Source organism: Takifugu flavidus, chromosome 15 (assembly GCF_003711565.1).
Source record: "Takifugu flavidus isolate HTHZ2018 chromosome 15, ASM371156v2, whole genome shotgun sequence".
Taxonomy (NCBI): domain Eukaryota; kingdom Metazoa; phylum Chordata; class Actinopteri; order Tetraodontiformes; family Tetraodontidae; genus Takifugu; species Takifugu flavidus.
In genome coordinates, this window is record NC_079534.1 from 6713243 (window position 1) to 6738577 (window position 25335).

At 42.1% G+C, this 25335-nt stretch overlaps 2 protein-coding genes across 6 annotated transcripts in view; both read left to right on the top strand.

The window, feature by feature from the left end:
• Positions 1-25335, top strand: part of tnr (tenascin R (restrictin, janusin)) — a 90825-nt gene that overhangs the window by 62522 nt on the left and 2968 nt on the right. For 2 of the 5 annotated variants that reach the window (XM_057057497.1, XM_057057498.1), the window contains exons 11-29: positions 208-358; positions 2669-2844; positions 3578-3668; positions 3874-3974; positions 4453-4555; positions 5192-5281; positions 5749-5882; positions 5976-6105; positions 8265-8531; positions 10106-10225; positions 10569-10712; positions 12929-13048; positions 13578-13721; positions 17650-17780; positions 20003-20135; positions 21182-21333; positions 21405-21501; positions 24124-24285; positions 24621-24784. In XM_057057497.1, coding sequence (XP_056913477.1) covers positions 208-358; positions 2669-2844; positions 3578-3668; positions 3874-3974; positions 4453-4555; positions 5192-5281; positions 5749-5882; positions 5976-6105; positions 8265-8531; positions 10106-10225; positions 10569-10712; positions 12929-13048; positions 13578-13721; positions 17650-17780; positions 20003-20135; positions 21182-21333; positions 21405-21501; positions 24124-24285; positions 24621-24784 — 2610 coding nt within the window. The remainder of the gene's footprint in view (positions 1-207; positions 359-2668; positions 2845-3577; positions 3669-3873; positions 3975-4452; positions 4556-5191; positions 5282-5748; positions 5883-5975; positions 6106-8264; positions 8532-10105; positions 10226-10568; positions 10713-12928; positions 13049-13577; positions 13722-17649; positions 17781-20002; positions 20136-21181; positions 21334-21404; positions 21502-24123; positions 24286-24620; positions 24785-25335) is intronic. The other 3 variants (XM_057057499.1, XM_057057500.1, XM_057057501.1) reach the window with 3 other exon arrangements.
• The window catches only part of lyn (LYN proto-oncogene, Src family tyrosine kinase), a 162279-nt gene continuing 147538 nt past the window's right edge, over positions 10595-25335 (top strand). Inside the window, 1 exon segment of the mRNA XM_057057513.1 lies at positions 10595-10600. The gene's annotated coding sequence lies outside the window, so the exon portion shown is untranslated.

Sequence of the window (25335 nt, forward strand, 5' to 3'; positions counted from 1 at the left end):
TTACAAATTTTCTGAAGAAAAGTACAGAGCATGATATAAAATGGGAAAAAATGTAGCTGGATGACTCAGTGTTTATATCCAACTGCCACTTCCCATCTGTCCACTGAGGCAGATTGCAGAACAGTAGCTGATATTTATTCACATTATGCTAAAGAAAATCTTGCTTTCAATGCATCTCTTGTGTTTTTCCAACTTTCTTTTCTCCAGGACAATGATGGAGGGATGACAGCTCAGCTGCCGAGCACCATCACTTCATTTGTGCAGACTGGACTGAGACCAGGGGAGGAATACACCGTGAACCTGGTGGCCCTCCGAGACCAGGGTCGAAGCCAGCCTGTCACAGCCACCGTCATCACCTGTATGTACTAGTCATTATAGACACCCCTTGAGTTATATAACACACACACACACACACACACACACACACACACGCACACACACACATACACACACACACACACACACACACACACACACAAAATACACTGACACAATCAGTGACTCATCTTAACTCAATTCTTTGTCTGTTGAAAACCTCACTGGAGTGCCACCCCAACACACACACAGACACACACATACACACACCAGCTCACTGACACTACTTAGACAGCTACAATAGTTACACTTCAAAAATCACCCACAACAATTCCGACTGTGATGTCTGCAGTCAAAACACTATCAACTTCCTGTCAATTCTCTGTTCCTTTCATGGGCCGTAATTAAGTATTGATTAACAATTCATGGCTCTCATTAATTTTGCATTGCAGCCTTCTGCAAGACACCTTTATTGGATAAAGAAAGAGGGAAAAGATAAATTTGAAGCTCGTCAATTATTCATATGAAACATTTTCTTTTTCCCCCCCTTTCTGTCCTTTGGAGACGCAGAGAAATTCTTGAGGAGTTAGAACCAAGGGGAGGGGGAGGTTGTAATCCACTCTTCTGCTTGGTATTCTTTATTTAAGATGCCCAAGGGGCCAATTTCTAAAACATCCAGCACATGCAGGCTGTCAAGTCTGAGTATGGGAGTAGTGGCAACTTATTTAGAATGCCAGCTTGAAGGAAAAAGTAGAAAATATGCACCAGTCATACTATACAATACAATATGGCATTTTATTATTTGAAAATTAGCCATTTTGGTCATTTCTCACATTGAGTGTTTTCGTGTCACATAATCATGAAAGCGTCATAAAAAACACACTAAAGTGAGGGATACAAGGCAGTGTAATGTAATGTAATCTGATGACAAAGAATAAAAAAACTGTGATAGGCAGTATTTTCTAAGATAGTTTAACTCATGCGTGGTGCCTTTTTACGGCCACAGAGAACCACGAAACCCAATCAAATGCATATAGGGACAGCCAGTCGGCTCCAGTCAGTTTAACATGCCTGGCCATCAGAGGACAGCCTTTATGGCCTGGCCGTTCAAATCTGAAGCAGTCGGCAAATACATGACCTTGGTTCTTTGTAGATTTGATGGATGTTGTATGTGCATGGAAAGCACAAGAGGCCTTCATTTGTTTTTAAATAAGGGCGAGTGGCCGGAAAATGGCAGTTCTTTACCTGTCTTTAAATAGACTATACAAAAACAACTTTTTGCAGTATATTACATTTGTTGTCTCGACTGACCTTGGGACAGCCTTGGGACCTGAAGAAATGTGAAGATGGAGGACATTTACAGCTGTATTGATTTCAAAATAAAGTTTGGGTTGCCATGGGCAACATCATTTTCACTATGCTTTCAACACACCTATAAAATCACCTGCAATATAACATAATGTTTATGTCTATGTTTGGAAAATAAATTCTCTGTTATTAATTTAAGTCCTTTTTTAGATAGAAGTCGGAAATTGGAGCAGATGGCTCTGTTTAACACCTGGCACTAAACGGGTGTGTGGGTGAAACAGGCGTCATTGCTGCAGGATGTCAGTAAATATTCAGTACTGGCGTCGGATCTGTAAAGTCTGGGTGCCCCTGAATGAGAACGTTGTCATGTACGGAACGGAGGTGTCATTTAAGCTAGTTTCTAATCACACTCCTGTTGAGAGAGGAGAGTTTGTCATTGGTTGTTACACACTGAGCCATAAATTAATAAAGAGAATTTTGCCGGTCCCATCTGTATGCAACCTTTTACTTTAGTTCAATAACATAAAATATTAACTTTCTTCAGCAGCTTTTCTCTGACTATAATGTGGCCACTGAAGATATAAGACTGAAGAAAGTGTGCTCTGCTTCTCTCTGTTAATAGACAAATGACAGAGAATAGAACTGATTTATAGAAGCAAAACTGTAGAAAGTTGTTTAAGTGATGTCAGTGAGGCTGTTGGAGGCTGAATAATGAATTACCTAAATAATACTTTGGTTCATGCAGAAAAAAAGCTTAATTTACATTATTATCTATAGGAATGATTATATGGAGCCTCTGAGGGCAAGACAGTTGTGTTTAAATGAGTCAATATAGAACCTTCTGGGACTCATTGTATGCCGCTTAACTGAAATTAGAGACACACCCCTTGATTTTCTATTCCTCCCAACTGTGCCTGCATAGAAATCTATGAAACACGTGGGAAATTTGCACACGGAATTAAATATTGAGGTGAAATATGGTTGTAATGGCAAATTTAATAACAACCCAACACAAAGGTTTTGTGCTTTTTGTGTGTTTTTTTAGTGATCGATGGACCCACACAGCTGATTGTGCGGGATATATCTGACACCGTAGCTTTTGTTGAGTGGACCCCACCGAAAGCAAAGCTTGATCAAATTGTGTTGCGCTATGGTTTGGTGGGAGAAGGTCCTAGGACCACCTTCCGGCTCCAGCCTACACTCAGCCAGTACTCCCTGCAGGTAAGATGCTGTTTGTGTGTGTGTGTGTGTGTGTGTGGTGTGTGTGTGTGTGTGTGTGTGTGTGGTGTGTGTGCGTGTGCGTGTGCGTGTGCGTGTGTGTGTGTGTGTGTGTGTGTGCGTGTGCGTGTGCGTGTGTGTGTGCATGCGGAGATGTAAGAAAGATAGTGCAGAAGAAAGGGGCATTAATCATTTTCTGGGGTCACTGATCTTATTAAATAGACATATTACGTGAACCCAACTGCCAAATGGAGTCAAAAAAGGCAGTCATCATGAGTCAGACCATTTATCTTGCCTTTCACAGCTGTGTTGTTACATTGTTTCTCAGAGCTACACTTTAGCATGTTGATGTTTGATTGATAAGCCCGCACTCCCTTATGTTTTTGTAATTTTCTCACTCCATGTCCTCCCGTGTCCGCTGTGAGGACGGCAGAAGGAAACAGCCCAGCAAAAGATTAAAAAGAGCAGATTGTCCATGTTTCTGTCTCCTACATGGAGAAGAATTTGACATGTGCTTGTCAGCCCGTGTCATTTTCCACCATCTCTCTGCGCGACTCTCGGAGAACGTCAAGGACATAGAGGGGAACATTTACGCTCTCGGTCTCATTATTTGCACGAACATTTTCGAAGCCCTCATACTTGTTCTTGTCAATGCTGAACACACGCTGCGGATTTTCTGCAGGATCGTGTTATTTTTGTTAACAGTCAGTTCTATTCTTCATCATACGTTCTGCAGGTTCTGCGCCCTGGTTCTCGTTACGAAGTGTCTGTGACGGGTGTGAGGACAGGAAACGAGAGTGGATCTATTTCCACTGAATTCACAACTGGTGAGGTCTAACAGAAAACACACTTGGTAATAATGGTGTGTGTGTGTGATCTTCACACCGCACTATGGTAATTCCCAGCATGACATTGTGAGATATTTACACATAGGGGAGGCTGAGACACTCAAATGTCCAGTTGTGTTCTAACAACTCATGTGTGATTGTCATTTTCCCTGAGAATTGTTCTCAGTGTCCCCAACGTTGTCAGCTTTATCATTCTTCTCAGAAATCGATGCCCCCAAGAACCTGCGGCTCGTGTCAAAGACCTCCACCGCCCTGGAGCTGGAATGGGATAACAGCGAGGCTGAGGTAACCAACACAATCCAACTTCGAATCAGAAAGGAAGACTGTGCGTGACGGAAAATGGGATTATTCAATGTTTCTATTGTCTGTTCAGAAGCAATTTTAATGAAAGACAGTGTCTAATAGGTAGCTGTTCATCATACTAGAAACGTTGTAATGCTGTTTTTGTCTAAATCATAGCCAAAGGATAAACGCGATATTTAAAATACATTAATATTGTACGGTGGAGCAAAACTAAAGCCTCTCATACAATAATTAGTTCAGTGATTTTCAAGAAAGGGTTTTATTGTGCATAACAAATAGCTTTTCCTCTAAACCAGTTTACAGCTACTAACCTTTTTTACACTCCAGAGTGAGCACTTTATCACCCCGCATACATGCATTGTGCTCGGTAAATGCCAGTAACAGGAAAGTGAGAGTAACAGCGTTTACTGTTTGGAAAAGAAAAATGCGAACTCTCAGTCAACTGTACGTTTTCACACAGGTGGAGGGCTACCAGGTGGTGTACAGCACTTTAGCAGGAGAACAGTACGATAAAGTTATAGTTCCCCGCAACGAGGGAGCCACCACGAGGACCACTCTGACCGGTAACTGAGATCATTCAGCCGCTGATTTTTGCTGATAATAAACCTCTTTCAGGTTCTCCTTTCCCCTGTGTTGTTATTTTCTATCTTTATAGGGTGTTGCCTGCGTTAGAATTATGCAGTGTTTCAACACTGAGTTGACATTCAAATGATTGTATTTGTTAGAATGCCTGTTGTCCTGGGGGCATATTGAAAAGTGGGGTCAGCTGACATTATTTTTATTTTTTATTTTTTTCTAAAAGGCCACACTGCTGGAAAGGGCAGGGCCAGCATAAAAATAAAGGCAAAAGGTCCTGGAGTTATTCGGCGTGGCCGTTATAATCGATGCTGCCTGCGCTCTCATTCCTCTTCTGTCACCTTCATTTTCTCTCTGGCTGACTCTTTCTGTATTTTCTGCTAATCACTGTCACCGTGGCGCCCGATTTCTCCCATATTGAAACCGCGCATTGACTCAAAACTCATAAGTTTTGTCACATTATTTTAGAACCCTTCCTTCAAGCTGCAGTTAACTAGACTGTCACGAAGAATTTGAACTGTCATCCTGATGTGCATGCATTAAAAATAACTACACCAGTGCTTTTCCAGTGTTTCTTTTTTCGCTAAATTAGCAACCGTTTCTTGCTTGTCTCCATTCCTCAGACCTGCTGCCGGGCACTGAGTACGGCATTGGCATTTCTGCTATGAAAGGCAGCAACCAGAGCACACCAGCAACAATGAACGCCAGGACAGGTAGACCAATTGGAATATCTGCTGATCTCTGCATGTCTGACACATATAATCAAAAATGGAAATATCACTCTGGCAGCAGGGTTAATTGCTATGTTCTCATCTGTAACTATAATCCCTCCCTGACAAAACTCCCTTTTTCCTCTTCATGTCTCTGATTTTTTTTACTCTCTTTACAGGCCTGTGAGGAGGCTGTAGACTGCCATGAATATTAAGCATTTGCATATTTTTTATTTCTAATACTCCCGCAGGAGTAATGTCATTAATTATCTGAGGGTATTTTAAGTTTTTTCAAAGCTCCTTGAGAGGAAATCATGTGAAGCAGTTTAGAGATGGTTATTTAAACCCCACTTTATTGGCATTTTCAAACACTGTGGTGGGGGTTTAAAAAGTTGAAGCTATTGCAGCAAAGGTACCTATACAGCTATAGCTGTACTCTGCTGCAACAGTCTGTCCCTCCGTTGTCTTAGGGTTGGACGTGCCCATGGATCTCACCGTGACAGCTTCTACAGACAAAACCATCACACTCGTGTGGGGTGTGGTCCAGGGTCCCATCGACCATTATAAGGTCACCTGCACATCCTCTTCTGGAGTCACCACTGAGGTAAAACCTTGACGTTGGAACTATGTTGGAAAACGTGCAATAAGCATTAATTGAGTCCGTTCAGAGCCTCACAACATTCACTTTCTGTTTCAGCTGACAGTGCCCAAAGATATTACCACCATCACCCTGACAGAGCTCGACCCCGGGACTGAGTACACCGTCACGGTGGCAGCAAGAAGAGGACGGCAACAAAGCAATGTCGCCACAATCGACGCCTTTACAGGTGCAGAGAACAGTCAGGTTCCTTTTATTGGAAGAGACTTTCTGTGGAGCTCCCTTATTGTGAGCAGAATAATAACGAGCCCCCCACCTCAACACCTTTGCCTTTCTCTTTGCAACAAGTTGACGCAATCTCATTTTTGGTGTCTGCTCAGTAGTGCATCATGCATTTAATTCAGTCAATTAGCAAAAAGAGCTAAGCTAAATTTGCTTCCAAATGGATAAGAGTTGAAAGGTCTGTGTGCTAATGCAGAAAGATAAGAGTGTTTTTATAACAGTAGTGTGTAATAACTACGAATGCATAAACTATTTAATGAACTAAAGTGCGCGGTGAGCTGCAGGTGTTTTAGTGTATGTTTCTGAGTCCTTGGTTTTAACAAAAGCCCTTCACCTCCAGTGGCGCGCCTTTGCGCAGCTCATTCTCTTCAACCAAAACTAAGTCATTTCACTTCTCTCCACTTTAATCAATCTATTCATCTGTGCACCAAATCACCTGTCAATCTCTGCAGCCCATTTTTTCTTTTTTTAACACAGCGCTCCATGTGGTTTTCAGTTCTCACAAAGGATGGCATCAGAATGATGGACATGTATTTACCTGTCGTCTGAACTGTCGTGCTTTTCTTCACTACAAATTGACATCACCATCATCATCATCATCATCATCATCATCATCATCATCATCATCATCACATGTAGCCTTTCACTAATGAGCTGCTGAGAAAAAACTTTAGCCGTCAGTTTCTTTGTGGCATTATCTCGGGTGCACAGGCTATATTGATGCCCCCACACCGGTGCTTCTTGTGAAGAAAACATCCTGTTTCTTGAGAACCCAACTCTCCTTCTGCTTGTCTTTAATTTAGATAAGCTCCTCAATATCAAACACGCAGTCAGAATCCCCGAGGCTCTCATGTTCAGTTCAGGGCATTTGTCAATTTCTCGACTGCTCTCTTGCTGTGCCAACAGTATTCCCCGACCACGCCTTACTTTTAAGACCAAGGCTCAAACGGGTGCTCAGACCGGTGCTGCACGGATGAAAAAATAAATTTGTCATGTCAAATTTCCTAATGTGAGCAGGTGAGGGGGCCTGATAAGCAGCTGGTTCCTTACAAATTAAGGGCATAAGACACACAGTGAATGTTTTTACAATGTCATCTTTCACAGATGGCAGCATTTTCTAGCGGTGAGCACAAGCTGCAAGTCATAGCAAGAAGGTTCCAGTTGTTTTAGTCCAAAAACATGAGCATTACAGGTTGATTGGAAAATTTATTGTGTGCATGAGTGAATGATGTGTGTATTTCTGCCTTTCACCCACTCAGAATAGACTCCAACACCCCAGGAGACACAGAATAACAATCAGCCAAAGCATACGACTCCTTTGCAGTGAAAAGTTTGTTTTAATCAGACTGTTAACCCAGACAGATTTGTCCCAGTTTTAAGTCACTTCATGAAAATGTGGCACTGTCTCCACCAAAAGTTTTCTCAAAAGTAAGACCATCAGCAAAATACTGAAAACGGCATTTCTCGTTATTTTTCATCCTTTCCAATGAATAACCAAGACTTATAACAACGGGGGATACAATTTGGTCAGTTTAGTGTTTTCTACTCAAGTATAAATTATGAGGGGAAGATGATTCTGCTGACACTGCAAGATGATAATAGGAGTTGACAGTTGATGAAGGTCAGTAAACGCATCATAAATTGTCAGTCCTTGAAAGAGGAAAAGGGAGGATAGATTTGAACAAAGGAGGCTTCAAATGACTAATTCGAAAGAGCTTTACCTGGAGCTCAGGGTGGCTCTACCAGTGTCCCTACGTTACACGTGGCTAGTTACCTCCACGTCTTCTTTCACTTGCCGTCGTGCCAGCCTTGATCCTGATTCAACTTCATCACAATATCTCATGCTTTTTCACCATGTCATCATCATCCTTTTCTTCTTGGGTTCTCCATTTTCCTGCTTCTCGTTTTCCTTTTCCATCACCAATTTAACCATCATTTCACGATAATTATGCTCTGCCTTGACTCTTAACAAAGATGCTCAAATATTTTTTATTGAAACCTAAAGAATTCGAGAAATCATCCAGGATGGAGACTCTCCTTCATACTTCTTCGCTTTACCTGGACCTTGAAAACTCTCTGGTGCTCCTTCCACCCCTGTCCCTCCAGGAATCAGGCCCGTAACTCACCTCTTCTTATCAGAAGTCACGTCAGACTCTGTGTTGGTGGCCTGGAGCGCCCCGGCACCACCTGCCGACCTCTTCATCCTGAGTTACAGCTCTTCCGACGGGACAGACTCATCTAAGGTGACGCTGGATGGCTCTAAGACAGCATCTCTGGTCCAGGGGCTGTTGCCGTCCACACCGTACACCATCAGTCTAATCACAATACAAGCGGACGTCACCTCTGACCCCATTACAGCATCGTTCACTACAGGTGAGATGCTTTGTGAGACATGTGAGGGCACAAAAAAGTTTGGTGAAAGGTACAGCTGGAGAGAGAAAGGCGCAGGATGTTAACAGTCTTCTTTACAAAGGCACTTAGGGGGTTGTAGCGTCCAGAAACCCTCCCACAGGAGCTAGGGTTAATGTTACTGTCTGCTCCCAGACCTACACTGTCAGAGTATCATGTTCACGTATTTTCCACACGTCCGCTTCTATTTCACATCGAATTGGCCCCACTTGCAATGAACGCTGCTTTTTTAGTGCGGCCTTGGGAATGTCAGAAGCACGTCGGAGGGTAAACAACAGGGAAAAGGGAGAAAATCTGAATGCAAATGCAAACAGATGTTTTCCTGAACACATTGTATCTCAGGAAAGAATGTCATTCCTCAGGATTTCTTCCAGGCTGCAATGAAATTCCCCTCAATGATCACTTAAACCTTCATCTTTGTTCCCACACCCCCATTTAGCCGTGTAATTCTTCATTAATAGGCTTGTTAAAATGGAGACATTCAAGACATTTCTCGTGACTAAAAACACGCTATTCATATTTTTATAAAGGGTAAACAATGAAATGGCGTAATTACAGCAGAACACTCAGGGTTGGTGGCAAAAGAGGAATAAGATCAAGAGTGGAAGTAACGAAGAATAAAAGACATTTGGACAAAAGATGGAAGCACCCAACAATAGAGACATTAACGTCTCATCTGTGCCAGAACACTTCCACGCCGCCGTCTGATTAGCGTGCCGGTTGAATAGAGAAGCTTGGCGGCTTCAAGCACTCTTCCCTCGCTCTCTTTCCACTCACCCACACACAGAAATGCAGATTTCAAGGGTGAAATCGAACAAGGCTTGTTAAAAGAGGTGCGCAGCAATTCCAAACATCTTTAAACTATGATAATTCTTGCGGACCTGATTTGGTATGGCCTAAATATGAACATTACGGAAAGACTACTCTCTTGCCTTCCTGGTATCAGAAATTGATACCAGAGGTTGATACCATCATCCTTTAGGAATGATGAGTTTGCCAGGCTGCAACGCTGCAACTCAGTTTGTAGTCATGTACAGACATTTGTGTTTTGATTTTCATTTGGTGCGATCCAATATTTTGACCACTGTTATTGCTGGTTTGGTTTATTAGCCTGACATTCATTTTGAAGGCCTCTTGAAATGCATTCCGTTGTCAACTGGCCTGAGGGCCACATTTATTATCTTACACAGTGAAAATATGATTGCGATCTTGTTTACAAATCTCAATTACAGGGAGTCAGCAGGAGCAGAGTTCCCAGCTCGAAATACTCAAACATTTTCATTTATACGTGAAGCTATTAATGTGTGTCGAGGAAGAGACAGAGCTTGAATAATGATCACTGATGACAACTTTATGGATCATAATGCTGGATATCCATTATAAATTTGTCATACACATCTAAACAACAGGGCTGCTCAAAAAGGTGTAATAATTAAGTAAATACATCATCATCCTTGAAATTGACAACTTATAATCAACTACATTCAACAATCACATTAGTAAACTTTGCCATGTCTCTTCTGTCACCTCCCTTTTAGGCCTGGACCCACCAAAAGAGATGATGGTCTCAGATGTGACCGAGGACTCTGTCACTCTCTCTTGGATCAGACCGTTGGCTCCATTTGAATACTATAAGCTGTCCTACCAGTCAGCCAGAGGTAGCATTTATTATTTCACCAGACATGATGAACTACGGTTACAGTTAAATGAACATGACATTTGGTGGCAAAACAGGCCAGATTAAAAATATTTTCCACAAAGTGGAGATGGTGACACACCCTGCTATACCTAATTAATGGTAACATTTTACCAGTGAGGTTTAATTAGGGTTCTTTAATTAAAAATCACTCAGTTAAACCAAAAATAAATAAATAAATGCAATAATAATAAATAATTAAAATCATAAATACAAAAAGTACTGTGGTTAGCTCAGCAGTGTTCCCTCGAGTTCAGAGCGACAGCCAGCATTCAGTCCCTCACCCATCTGACGTGTCCCCACAGGCCGAGTGGACAGCATGGTGATTGACAGCGATGTGACCAACTACACCTTGTCCAGCCTGTTCCCTGCTACGGAATATGAAATCAGCATCAGTGCTGTCAAAGAGAGCCAGGAGAGCGACGTGGTTAGGACCTCTGTCTTCACAGGTAGGCTGTTAGACCAAAGCAATGCCACGAGGTCCGTAAAAGCACACGTCCAGACTGATGGACATGTTATTGATTAAAATGTCCACATAATTAGAATTTAGAAACACTGAAGCAGAAGTGTTACTTTAAAAAGTGTAACTTTGCGTCACGTATTTCCCTCTCCCGGCTTTTTTTGCGCAGCGTTTTGCTTGCATTGTCTGTCATCATTATAATAATTCATTTTCATCACAGTTCAGCAAAGAATTGCATTTAGCGAGGCAGAAAAACGTTATATTAAGGCAAAACTTTTCTTTTTGTCAAGGATACTGTTAATGTACTGCTGCTGAATCAATGTGTGTGTGTGTGTGTGTGTGTGTGTGTAAATGTCTGAGAGAGGGAGAGGGAGAGCTGGCTGAGTGAATCGAAAAGGGCAGAATATAGAAGAGCGTGGAAGTGCATGACAATGCCCCCTGATTTATCAGAGTTCAGTCTAAAAAGTAAATAAAAAAAGAAATGTGCTTGGTGCCCAATCAAGTAAAGATGGCTATCAGCTCTGTTTGTGGCTTTTCATACTCCCAAATACCTTATTATCAAGACCTAGTTTTATGTTGTCACCACAGTAAAATCGGGGTTGTCCAGATTGGGGTTCCAGATCATCAATAGATCAACATTAAGCCCTCACTGACTGATTTTTGTGGTCTTTCTGGGGACAGAGCAATTTAGAAAAGGGTGAAAAAAGGTGAGGGGGTAGAGAGAAGAATGACAAAACTAACACAAGGCTAAAATAACATAAATCATGGTGACAATGATGCCTTCAAGGTCTGGAGTTATTCGATCAAAACACGCACTGGATGACCTTTTCAAATCACCTTATAAGAGTAGTTCTGAAGATTTACTGAGCAATTTAGATCTATTATGCATGAAATAATCCTTATACAAGGTCAGTTAACCTTTATTAGCAACAATCTAAAGTTACAGCAAAGTCCAGTATAAATATAAACTACAGGATTATCTTGTTATTTCAACCAAATTAGGCACTGTAAATTGTTCAACGCCAACATTACTGGGGCTTATTGTAAATAAATCATTGAAATATCACCTGTAGCTTTAACAGGTTGATTCATCGACTCCTGTTTTATTTATTCTGATTTTGACTAAAGTACGACATCATCAGCTTCCCTGAATAGAATGAAGCTTTGGGTGCTGTCCACATTTAAAGATGAACAGTCTGTCCCTCTAGACCTCTATAATCCCAGACTAGTCTGTTTAGTTTTCCCCGTCCTTTTTTTGCCTTTTATCCAAACAGAATCTTAAGCCCTGGACGACTTTCAGATACAAATCACAGCTTGACATCACACAATTGGCTTAAGGCCGTGAGTCATGCTGCAATCAGGAGATGGACAGTGAAGATTGGATTGACGAGGGTGACCTGTCTTCTTCATCTCCATTGCCAATCTAATTGACTTGGCAACCCTCTGTTGAAATCACTTACAGCACTTTGCAATTAATGTAACAATTTTAATCAGGTTTGTTTCTGTGTATGAGGGCTCCGAGACTCAGATTCATTTTGCTTTCTTAATGAATTAAGCTCATCTGTTATTATGATGAAACGGGGGCAAAATTAATTGTCTCATCTGGAACACGCGCATTGTTCCATCTTCTCCTGCCACACTGCCTCTGGTGCCAAAATAGTGCGCCTGAAGAAAAATTGGGGTTAAAATGTGGAGGTTAAAGGTGTAATTAAATTCCAGCTCAATTTTTGGTGTGTCCAGCAGTCGGTGAGCGGAATTAGGATGTGGGTGGGGAAAACTTTGGCCCGGGAGAATATGTGAGACCTCGTGTAGCATTTTCTACTGCATAATTTTCTGCAGCATATCCAAGGAGTATGAGAACAGTGATCAAAATGGCATAATGACTCATTAATCATGATCAAACCCCTTCTGTGCCTGGTGAACTTGCACTGAATGCGTTCAGAATTGTACACTGGGTGTACATGTGCAGCTGACGCCGCTCCTTGGTGAGGAGGGATGCCAAAAATCCATTTTTGCAGCAAAACAGAAAAGTGTCGGCATCTTTATAAAGCCCATGCCACAAAATCAACTAATTGATCAGCCCCGAATAATTCAAAACTTTTGAACAGAATCCATTTCATCCAACTTGTCTTCCTGCTTTGTTTATTCTTTGGAATAAATTTGTGTTTGTATTTATAATTGATCATTTGTGCTGTTTTATTTCAGCGATGGACATGCCCTCTGAGCTGACGGCTCTGAATATCACCCCACGGGGAGCCTTGCTGAGGTGGAACCCCCCTCTGTCTGTGGTCGACAATTATGTGCTGACCCTCACACACAATCAAGGTAAAGGCACCAGAACTGGATGCAGCATAGGCAACTGGAAGAAGAGGTCCAGTTATCTTTCCAGCTAACACACACAACAGGGTTAAATAAGATTGATTTGTTGCTATATCATAATCCTATGCTAGGAGTGAAAGAAGGTTTTAGATGGTCCTATTATGTTCATCAGATAAGCCATCAGTCTTGAAAAGCCTACAGTCTGTAATATGGATTTTAAAAATTCCCAGCTAAACAAATTTCTGTCATATTATTGGATCCTCATGTTTGTGGAGATTGTTAGAATATCAGTGATGTCTCCTGAAGGATATACCAGATTTTCAGTTCATATGTTGACTAGTATATTCTGTCTGTCCCTCCAATCTGGTCAAAATTCTTCATTCTGTAGGAACACAAGATTATTTGAGCTAATAAAACCCTTTGATTAGAGTACTGTTCTAATGTGCGTGTTTGTATCTCATGTTCAGTTTGTACTTAAATAATTGCATGATCTTATATGCTGAAAAAGATGTTTTCCTCATTTTTTTCTTTCAAGTGACAGCTGACACATTCCTGGTGGAAGGCATCAAGCAGGAGCACCAACTGTCCAACCTAAGTCCCAGCACCAGCTACTCTGTGGCTCTGTACGCTACCAAAGGGCCGTTGACCAGCGGCACTGTGATCACCAACCTGCAAACACGTAGGTGACCTTTGTACTGCAGCACCCAGTGCAGCCTCCCGAAGGTGCAGCACTTTATTCACAAACGCATCTCAGGCCACCCTTGATCAAGTGTTCCCCTGTATCTGAAGACAGTAAATAGGGTTGCATAAACAATAAGTACAATAGGAAATTGTGAGTCAGTTTCACAGCACGAGATTGGTTTTGACCCCTCACATCTGCTCAGTTTGTTATCATCACACGCGGGGATGATATTTGGTTGCCAAGCACCAGGAAGTTGATGCTGACAGTAAGTTATGGCTTGTTTTATTGCAATCGCCTCGAGCACTGAGACTTGCCTCCATACTTTGAGGCGCAGGGTGAAAGCATCGCTGCTCTTTCAGGAGCGAATCTACAAGAATAAATTCACCCTGCTGCTACTTAAGATGGATCCCACAATTTTACGTAGTTTGCAATGTTTGATTTTGTTCACCACAGCGTGAAACAGGGTGCGTTTCCTCCACGGCCGCGTGGCTCCGAATGCGAAACAGACCTCAGAAATTCTGGTTTTGCCTACCACCACGTCATGGCTTCACATAATAACTCATGCAGAAACAAAAGTTCTTGGCAGTTTGGGGTGATTTTAATGAGGAGACATTCTTCGCCAGAGAAAAAGCAGAATCTCCATGCTGATTAGACACTATCATGTAGAAGACACAATTCTGGGAAATTGCTTTGATGTAGACCAAAGCGCTGAGCGCGCAGAACGTGTTTGTACGCTTGGTTTTAATGAATCAAGCAGATGGCGAATGCTTGCCTTTGTTCTCCTCATCTGGAATAGACTTTGTTTATTTTTCCGCTATGATCATTGTCTCCAGTATTAGCGGCAACATTTGAAGAATTGATGTTCTTTCTGCACATGCAACAGCATCACAATGCACCAACTAATCGGTGATTTTGTGTTTATTTCTGGTACTGAATTTTTTGTGTTGGGAAATTGTTTTATAATAATTGTATTCATCTTTTATCTCTACTAAGAATGTCCTTCCTTTTCTTTATTCAGGGATTCTGATTCTTGGTTAGACTGCGCTGGCTTTCTGTGCTTGGGCCTGAGCCAAGTTCAGCTCCTCGCCGTTGCTGAGACAACGATTAGATTTAAAGTTATTCTGACCCTTTTGTTCCACATTGCTATGAACATTAACTCATCTTCCACAACAAGTTGCGTGAGCATCTGACGAGCCTGCAGAAAGTGGCTCTGCGGCTTCCTGGCACAGTCGTTTTTTTGTGTGTGTTTTGTGCGCCGCTCAAAATTCCTATGAATTCTTGACCTCTTCTGCTCCGTGCACTGCGTCTAAATCGGCGAAGGGAAAGTTCTTTCTCTTGGTTTTTACTCCTTTTAAGGAGAGATGGTTCCTCCACATGCATATTGAACAAAGTGTAGAGGAGGATGAAGAGAAGGGGGGGGTGGGTGACTCATATCAAAAAGTGGCCAAAAATCGCTGTTATTTATATTATAGTTGATCCTCGCGCCCTTTTTCCTGTTGCTTGGGGATGTTTTGTTGTCTGGCTGTAAGAGTTCAGCACCGAGTAAGAGTGCTCTCAGAAGGCTGATATTTAAGCGATGGGAGTGGAAAATGGCGGGATTTGACTACGGGTGTCTGTATAAGCCCGTAGGTTGAAGCGCGGGGCCTCCTTTCCCTCTGATGTGGCTGAGCCCCCCTCTCTCAGAAGTGCTTTGGAAGTTTTGGAAGCTGCAGAGATCCTTGCTGTCGGCAGCTTCTCTCGCTGATGCTTGCCTACCGCTGAGAGTGCAGCAGTTATGGAATCATAATCTTTATTCTCCAAGTGACTGCTTTTAGGATGCAGCACCTCTGCAAACCTGTGCCAGAAATTCTCTTATTTTCCATCGTGTGTAAAGCTAGAACATTATCATTGCTCACAATATTGTTTGGATTTTGACCATTTTATCAATCTCCCTCCACAAAAACAGGCAGAATCTCATCTCTTCTACCTACACACTTATGCAGCCCATACTGCAGAGCAGTTTGTGCTTTTTCTAGTTTCCTTCTTGCAGTGCTAACCCCACATGGTAATGAGAAACCAAAGTTACTCATCCCCTGGTTTTCACAACTCAGCTACCACAAACCCCACCAGCGCCTCCTCATCTGCATCTGCAGACTCTCTGTGAAGGATTAATGGGACTGAGGACAGTGGACTGAGGACAAATACATGAGGACGAGTAAATGGAAGGTGCTTCTTAGCCCTGCATTTTATGATTTTTTTTAAAAGGACAATGTTCAAATTAAAAGGAAGATGTGAACATTCACTTACAGGAGTATGATTATCAGCCTGGCAGATGAGAGAAGGTGGACAATCAGATGGGACACAGTAGAGAGAAATAAAGACACAAATGGAGATCAAGAGAACAAAGAGTGGAATTATAGTTGATCACAAAAGGAACAAAGAGGAGGAGACAGAGCTGGATGCAAACCAGCTGGATAAAGAAGAGAAAATGAGTATGACAAGGTATTTTGTGTCGAAAAGAGGCCCATCTGCATCATTCAAGAGGTTGTCAGGGAGGCGTTATGTTGTGGATTGCTAGTTCTGATTGTTCCCTTTGTGCACAGGAATGCCAAGCACTAAAATTAAATAAGTAAACAGCTCTTGTCAACTGCCGACAGTGAGAGCATAAATGCCATTTGTGCATTGATACGAGTGTGCACAGTTGTGTAAGGTTCAGGGATGCGGTTTTTCTTTAGATTTCTGGCAGACAGACTTGGGCACCTCAGATCCAAGGGAGATTTGAAAAGCTCAGACTGTTGATTTTGGCTTCGCGGTCAGACAAACAAACAGGATTTCAGGAAATGACAGAGGTCTGCGTCCAGAGCCCAGGCTGTAGTTTGCTACCAGACCTCTGCCACAGTTCTACAGAACATTAATGGGGAGACAAACTCACCAGAGCCATAATGTAACGCCAGGAAAGTGATTCTGGCTATCTCTTTCCTACCACATGGTAAAACGTTTGTACAGAGTGCCGTTGCCACCAATCTCGTACCACCGTGTCAGATATTGAGTCAGAAAGGGTGATGAAAAGTAGGGGAAGTGAGGCAAGTCTTTTGCCTGCAGTATCAACAGGAAGTCGTGATCAGGCTGCGTTCAGGGCCGCCGTTCAGAACACGCTGCGGTGTGTTTTTCAGACAAACAGGAACGGTTCTGATCAAGCTGAGCGTGTTTTAGGTTTTAATAGGAAGCATCTGAATAAAAAAAATCTCTGGCTGCTCCTCTCTCTCACCTCAAATGCAGGTTTGCGCAGAGAAAGAGCACAAATGAGTATCTGGTGCATGGAATTCATTCCATTTTGTTGAATGTAATTAGTTTCCACAAATAAAAGGAAAGTTTGAGAATTTTCTTATTAGGAAAAGCAGGATTTTTATTTTCCCCCTGCTCTTTACCCAGAATTCATTATCTTTCATACCAGCCTTGCCTGCATTATTAACACATAGCAAGAACTTTTGTTTTTTTTAATTTGTGCCTGGCTATTGCCAATTTGATCAAGTAGACTGCTTGTAAATTATGGACTAATTAGCAAACAAAGGATGCTTTAGTAAAGATATATCAGGTGGATGTGCCTGGCTCCTTTTAGTTAAGGGAATTGCGAGTGCAGAGGATCGCACCTTATCGGTGTTTCAGCGCATCGCGTGATATGCTGAGAATAAGCAGTGGCGCAACATTTTAGAAGAGAAGAGCCAAACTAATTGGTCCTGACCTGCTGCACCTTCTCATTTGAATTCTAAACAGCCAGGCTTAACCATGTAATTCCTTTTTGTTGCCAAGTTACCAAAAGCAGTTACCACACTACTGCTGTTATAGCACAGACAAGTCTCCTTGGCCTGAAAAAAATCCCCTGCCGAATTATTAGAAAATATTCTGAAATTGTTTGAGTGAGCTTTGTTTTCCCTCTTTGCGGCAGCCATGGATGCGCCTTTGAACCTGACGGCCAGCGAGGTGAATCACCGCAGCGCCCTCATCTCCTGGCAACCACCGATGGCAGAGATCGATAACTACATGCTCACTTACAAGTCAGCCGACAGCGGCCGCAAAGTACGTAGTGACCCCCACATCTGCATGCGCGGTCGATACACACTGCAGCTCTTTGCAACAATTTACCTCGAACAAAGCTTTTCCAGATTTTCTTGTCCTGTAAAATGCACGCGCGAACCATACTTATATATCTACATGGCAGATTATACAGAGGCTTTTAAAAAGTCTTTACCTTGGTTATAAAGCTGACAATATTCCTTGAAAAAATGAATGCACATCAATTTTATCTCAGAAATGCATCTTTCTGTAAATGAATCACAAGTGAGGTTATGGCCATATTTTGAGATAAACAGGTACTTACATTTATGCACACTCGCAGAATTAAAGTACAAAAGAACGGCTTGGATAGTAGATATATTAAATTTATATGTTTCAACAGACAGTTTGTTGTTTGTTTCTGAATGTGGCACAGCCGGGGGCTGTAAAATAAAAGTGAAGACTGTTGAATGCATCATTTTCATCTGATAATGAGTTGACCAATACAATTTCCCAAGATGCTAAACTTTTTTTTTTTTTTAATTAGCATCATGTGTTTCACAGCACACACACACACACACACACACACACAACACACACACACACACACACACACACACACACACACACACACACAGACTGTAAATATGTGGCTATGGTGTGTGGTTGACCATCAGGTGTCACCCACGCTCAGCGAATGCAACACGAAAGGACGCTTTTATTTTTCTGCTGGTTGATTCTTTATCTTCATGATTAATCCTTGTGGTTGAGTTTATTACAGTCAAAGTCTGTCTTTTAATTTTCATTCCAATGCAACAATGTAATGATGTTCCCTTTCTGAAAAAAGGAATACTAAAAAACTGTTTTATTTTCGCAAATGTCAGTGTGATGGATGTTTAGAATGTTCCTGCGATAAAACGCTGAAAACTTAAGAGCTTTTGTTTTTTCCTCAAAGAATGGCTGCTTTGATGCACGATTGTACTGACTAATCATAAATTAATACGTTGAAACTGATGGAGGCCCTTTGACACGTCTGCGGAACGTCCCTCCGCTCTTGCGTTGTGTCGTGTTTCATCTGTGTGAAACCACGCTGATACTCAGACGGAACGCCATCCGAGAACAAAGCATCAGCTTTTAGATTATTCGGCAAATGAGTCATAGCAAAATCCCGCTTCCAGGGTTTTTTCTTTATTTCTTAGGTCTGACAACATGGCTCAGGTTCTGTTCTTTCAGATAAAGGACTTTTTACACTTTTATTTACACATTTACACTTTTATTTCTAATTGATATTTATCAGTCTATTATTGAAAGTAAGGTAATGTATTATCTTGATAGGTTGAGGATGTTTTAGTTTTTTGAAAGTTATTTTGACCCTGAGGCCTTGGTGTGAAATGCCACCACCTCGGAGACAGAGACACCATTGACCAGCTTTTTCCCTACATAATTCACGTTGACACATTGCCTGGATATGTGAGAGTTTTCTTTTTTTTTTCATTCAAGCTGTTTTAATATTTCATGTTTACTTGTTCATATTTAATGTGTATCCGAGGCAAACACCCACACAAACGCAATCAGACAAACAGGAGTTTCCGTTTGTCGGCCGAATGCAGATACGAGCTAAAAGCGCTGATGTCACCGAAAGTAGCAAAAAAAAAGAAAAAGGGAAGATCTCCTCTTGGGAGGCTCAATAAAAGAGGATTTATCCCAAACAAAGGGAACTAAATGTACAGTACCCTCATGACTTCTGCATGCTAAAAATAGAAATGTTTGTTTCCTGATTTCTGAGCAGCTCCGCAGCCTGGCTGCCCGATAAGAGACTTCCATCTCTCCTTCAATGCCCTCCTTCTCCTTCTAGCTATCTCCTCTCTGTTCTCACTTATCTCTGCTCCTCTTTTCTGCTCTTTTGCTTGTTTTCTTCACCGGAAGTGCGTGGGATTGCGACATGCCTCATTTTCTGAAAAGAAACCAAAAAAAGAAAACTGGAGTTGTGTTCGATTCTGTTCTTCTTTGTGCCCACAGATGAGATTTTTTTTTCTGTGTGTGTACAAAAGAAATTCAGAAAAAGAAGCTCCAAATGCAACTTGCACTGTTTTTGTGTTTCTTAAACAAATATAAATATGGCCATAGCGCATAAAAGTAGGAGAAGAAATCTTTGAGCACAGTTTCTTCTCTATCCTATAGCTGGAACCTGAGCAATTATGTGAATTTAGGGGATTCTGATCTAAATTATTGGTCCATGCGTGCAGGAGCTGATACTAGATGCTGAGGACACGTGGATACGACTGGAGGGGCTGGCTGAGATCACAGAGTACACCGTTAATCTCCAGGCGGCCAGAGGTCTCGACACAAGTGCTGTCGTCTCCACTACCTTTATTACAGGTACACACACACACACACACACCACACACACACACACACACACAAACACATCATTTTATTTCTGTCTTTGAGAGGATCATCATAGACATAATACATTTCCCTTTCCAAAGCTTATCCACCCTTACCTAAACCCAATTCTAACTTTAAGTCATGTCTTAACCCCCAAACAGTCCTTTGAAGTAGTGAAGCATCCAAAATGGCTCTGCGTTGCAAAAATGTCTTCACTTTTCAAGTAGAATGAGTATTTGGGTTCTCAATATGTACAGAAATACAAGGACACACTGTCCTCAAGGTCTTCAGGGCTTTAAACTTGCCAAAAGTATTTTAATGTGGTCCATTTAACATGGAATTTGCTGTGATGGAAGAGGTTTAATAATGGGTCGCTAAAGTCAGGCGCAGTTCTGATCCACTCTCGTGTAGCACAGCGAGGTTTTTCGTCCCATCAGGCAGACTGACTGACACGGACCGTCTGCAAGTATTAAAGCATGTCAGGCATCGCTGGAGATGGTGTAGGAGAGACTTTCACACATTTACTCTGAATCCCATTTTAGATGCAGGGAATTTTAGCAATATCACTGTTTAGCAATAGGGGATGTTTTAGCAATAGGGGTGGTGGTAGCTCAGCCTGTGGGGGGGACTGGCCTGAGAAACGGAGGGTTCCAGGTTCAAACCCTGGTGCGTACAAAACATGGAAAGTCTGGTAGTATGGGGAAGGTGCCATAATACCAGAGCACTGCCAAGAGACGCTTGTGCAAGACACTAAACCCACAAATGCTCACATAGGGCTCAGCAATAAACTAGAGCCCTACCCAGGGTTGTCCCCTGCCTATTTATGTATGCTTATTTATGTACCTTCCCCATGACCCCAAAAGGGAAAAAGTGGCTAAGAAGACAAAAAAATTCTTAGAAATCTTCTTTAGAAATGCAGTCCCAATAGATCAGGACGTTGAGCTGGTCCTCATCACTATAGAAACATCCTGCTTATGTTTTTAGTGTCCAAAGTTGACAAGTATCCAAACATCAATGAGGCCACTGCTTTTTTCCAGGGAGTCGTCTCTTTGCCACGCCTCAGAACTGCGCCCAGCACCTCCTGAATGGCGAGACGCTGAGCGGCGTTTATACCATCTACATTAACCGTGACCCCAGCCAGGGTGTGCAGGTGTACTGCGACATGACCACGGACGAGGGAGGCTGGATTGTGAGTTAGTAACGTTTCTCCAGAAACACAGGTCTTCAGTTTTCCTGACTAGGTCCCTTTCGGATGCTCAGGTGTTCCAGCGGCGCCAGAACGGCCTGACTGATTTTTCCAGGAAGTGGAGCGACTATCGCGTCGGCTTTGGAAACCTGGAGGATGAATTCTGGCTTGGTGAGTTTTAATACTTCTTTTTACAATGTGACAAAACCTCCAAGAAGACCCCAAAAAAAATCTGAACTTGATGCTCACTGAGCTGTGAGTCACGCCTATAAAAGGAACTTTCTTCTTAATTGAGTTATGTTTTAGCTAAAACATTCCAATTCCATTTCTCTGAACAAAATCTGCAGAATATGCTGGATACTGATATGAATTCAATTGTTAATTTACAACTTTTCTTCATCATCTCTTTTTTTTTCTTATTCTTCCAACAACTTTGAGCCGAGCCGAACAATTAATGACGTTTCGACACTCGACTTTGCGACGTCTCATTAATGCCTCCTCTGAAATCTAATTAGTTTTAGCCGAGCGCCGATTCAAAGACGAAACAACAGAAAATCCCCTTGTTTTGACGGACTTCTAAGGACCCAAACAAATATGTTTGTAGAAATAGAATGATATTCATTAGTGTGCAAATGAGCTCTGTTTTTTCAGCAGCCTGTTTCTTTATGTTATTGTTTTGTTTGTCCTGATTAAAGGGTGGGGGGGGGGGGGGGTGAACATTTCATGAATATTTTATGAATTGAGATCTTGAAAGGAATGTGGAGACTCAGAATGTCACTTGACTGTCTTGGATGTGGAGGAAGGACATTTTATTGCTGGTTCTTTGTGTGCAGGCAAGTGTATAGGGAGATGTTTTACATGACGGCTGCTAGTTTGAGGTTTATATGAGACTCAATTATGATTGATATCAATACCTGTGGGAGGGTGTTAATATTAGGCATCTCGTGCTTTTGTTGTTTTTTAGTTTCAAATCTGCAGCTGTGATCGGCACAAATGCTGGAGGTCCATGAGAGCAACATCTCAACTGACCTGTTTCAGCTGAATCAGCAACAATCTGCCCTCTTGCTGCCTGTCGGGGCACTTGCATCTCCAGGGTCTTACCTTCCTTTTTTTTTTACGGCTGCCCTTCGGACGCAGTTCTTTCTTCTCTGCTGTGTGAGGCTCTCGCTCTTAGGAGCATAAAAGCAGCTTAATGTAACCTCCGGGTGTGAGGTGTCAAGAGAAAGCTGCCCCCCACTGATGTCAGATCACTGATAATGCACCAGCAGGCAGCACAGCAGCCTCTGAGTGCAGCACAAAACATCAAGCTTGCTGTTATGAGGCCACTGACTGTTGAAATCGTCGGACCACTGAAGGCATTATACTAAAACTGGGAAATGTTTGAGTTCATCTTATAGCGTGTGACCCAGTTAGCTATGAATAGAGGAAAGGAACTGGATTTTTTTTCATAAAAGTGAATATTTGAACACTGTCCACAGCTATTAACACGGCTAAAGCAGTGTCTGACAAAACTGTTTTCCTTTATGACGGTAAATGGCATCAAGCAGATGGTCATCATGCGCTAAAGCAGTTTGAACCTCATTTTCTCCAAATTACACTGTTGATATTGAACCGATTGCTGCCGGGGCAGCAGGACCATTACGACAGTCTGAAAATACAGGCATTAGTAACACTGGTGACCTAAAAGACACATCCACATGCAGCTGGCATTAGGTTACAGTTTACAAATGGCTGTTTTTATCACATCTGCACATCAAGACTGACTCCTCTGTCATTTCAAAGATAAACCAGTGATAAACCAGGGTGTCATATGTGCAATATCTGATGATTATCTTCTTTTGTCGCTTTTTTTGTCCTTGCCACGTAACCTTTGTGTTCCTGTGTTATTGCAGAGAAAGGCTGGTCATAAAATAGAATGACAGTGTCATAATATGTGTAGAATGGGGCAGGAGGGTGGCAGTTTGTCACGTATTTGAATGTCTGCACACCATCGGAAAGGAGCGATAAAACTGTTCAATCGGACGCACTGCGAAAGATTTAGTGCAGTTTAATTACAGCAACCTCTAAGTTTATCTGGTAAATCGCACAGTGAAATTTATCCGCTGCCACTGTGTTTTTTGCCCTTTTCAGTAAAACTGCAGGTAACTCTTACCCAAAAGTCCAGAAATGGAAATGCTCTTTTCCAACCTAAGCAGTTGTTAATAAAGGCAGCTGCTATCTCTAAAGGTGGTGCGGGGGCTTTATCGTCCTCATGGGTTCAGACGAGCCCCCGTATCTGCCGTCTTGTAGATAGAGCGCGGCGCCGCCTATCTCTGAAGTTTGCGACATGTGGCATTTCGCAGAAGGGCTGTTGCTAACGCCACGCGCCGCTCTCAGCGACGTCAGTCATCCTCTTCCACATGACCAGCTGACAGGGATGTCTGACACGGCGCCTGTCAAGATCCTACACACCAGCCCAACAGCACGTTCTTCGTGAAACAGTTTAACATCCATCTGTTCAGCACACACGACATCCTCGTCTGTCTGCTCTTGAGGAGGAATTTTCCTCCTGTTACTTATCCTTCTATTTTTTGTTTTTTTAATATTAAAGAGTAATATTTTGCCTTGTGGGTTGTTATTATTATGCTATGGTCCACTATTACTGCATGCCGATTTAATATGCAGACAATCCCACATCCATTACTCCAAACATAGATATATAATCAGCATTATTCACATGATACCAACAAACAATAGGTAAATAAATACTCTGTGTGCGTGTGTGTGTGTGTGCGCGCGCGTGTGTGTGTCCAGGCTTAGACAACATCCAGAGGATTGCGGCTCAGGGTCGTTACGAGCTGCGAATCGACATGAAGGACGGACAGGAGTCCGTGTATGCCAATTATGATAAATTCTCCATTGGTGATGCACGAAACCTCTACAAGCTCAGGATAGGAGAGTACAATGGAACTGCCGGTAGGTGTAAATAAAAATGATTGTAGTATAATCACTCCCCGCTCTGCCACCTGTCTTTTCCCCTCCTATTCATCTTTTTCCCATATTTTCCTCTCTCTGATTAAACCTGCCTCGCTCATCGCGTATCTCTTTGTCAACAGGACCATATGCCAGACTTACCCATCATCCCTTCGTGTTTGTAATTACAATTCTCTCAGCAGAAAAACACATTCCATGAGCCGGTTCCCTCTCCTTCCCCCTGCCCAACTGCTAATTTATATGCTGTTTATTTACTGCCACCATCTTTCAGCGCTCCCTGACAGATGTTCGTTTTTTTCATCTTTCTTTCTCCTCAGGTGACTCTCTGAGCTATCACCAGGGTCGTCCTTTCTCGACAAAAGACAGGGACAATGACATCGCTGTCACTAACTGCGCCTTGTCTTACAAAGGAGCCTGGTGGTATAAGAACTGCCACCGGGCTAACCTTAATGGCAAATATGGCGAGTCAAGACACAGCCAGGTGAGTCATTCATTCAACCCTAAAATGGTTTAAAAAGACGCTTGATCTATGACTCCAATACTACATAGTTCCCCCTGAAATTAGACCAATAGGATTATCTACGTTGTCACAATAACTTCCTTCCACTGGCAGTACAGCAGAAGATATTACAATAATGTGAATAGTCTCTTTGAATTCCCTTACAAAATTTAAATATGGCTGAAAATTTCTCAAAATCTAAACAGAAAAAAGTGTGATGTTAAATCTGTTGAAGGGCAGTAGTGAGGATTCCATAATATTAATAATTTTTGAGGGTATACTCAAGCAAGAAAAAAAAGAGCAGACTGAGATTGTCTGTTTCCTAAAACTACAAAAAAGAAGGAATTTTGAGCCATTGATCATTTGCATAAATAGACACCTTTGTGGACGGTTGTGGATGCGACTGTAACAAAAACCTGAAACACGAGAGGGGCAGTAACATGGAGAGCAGTCCTCTGGTTCATACCCTGCTTGAAGGATATGTTGAACCAAAAATGATCAAAATAGAATTATAACACATTACAACCAAGAAC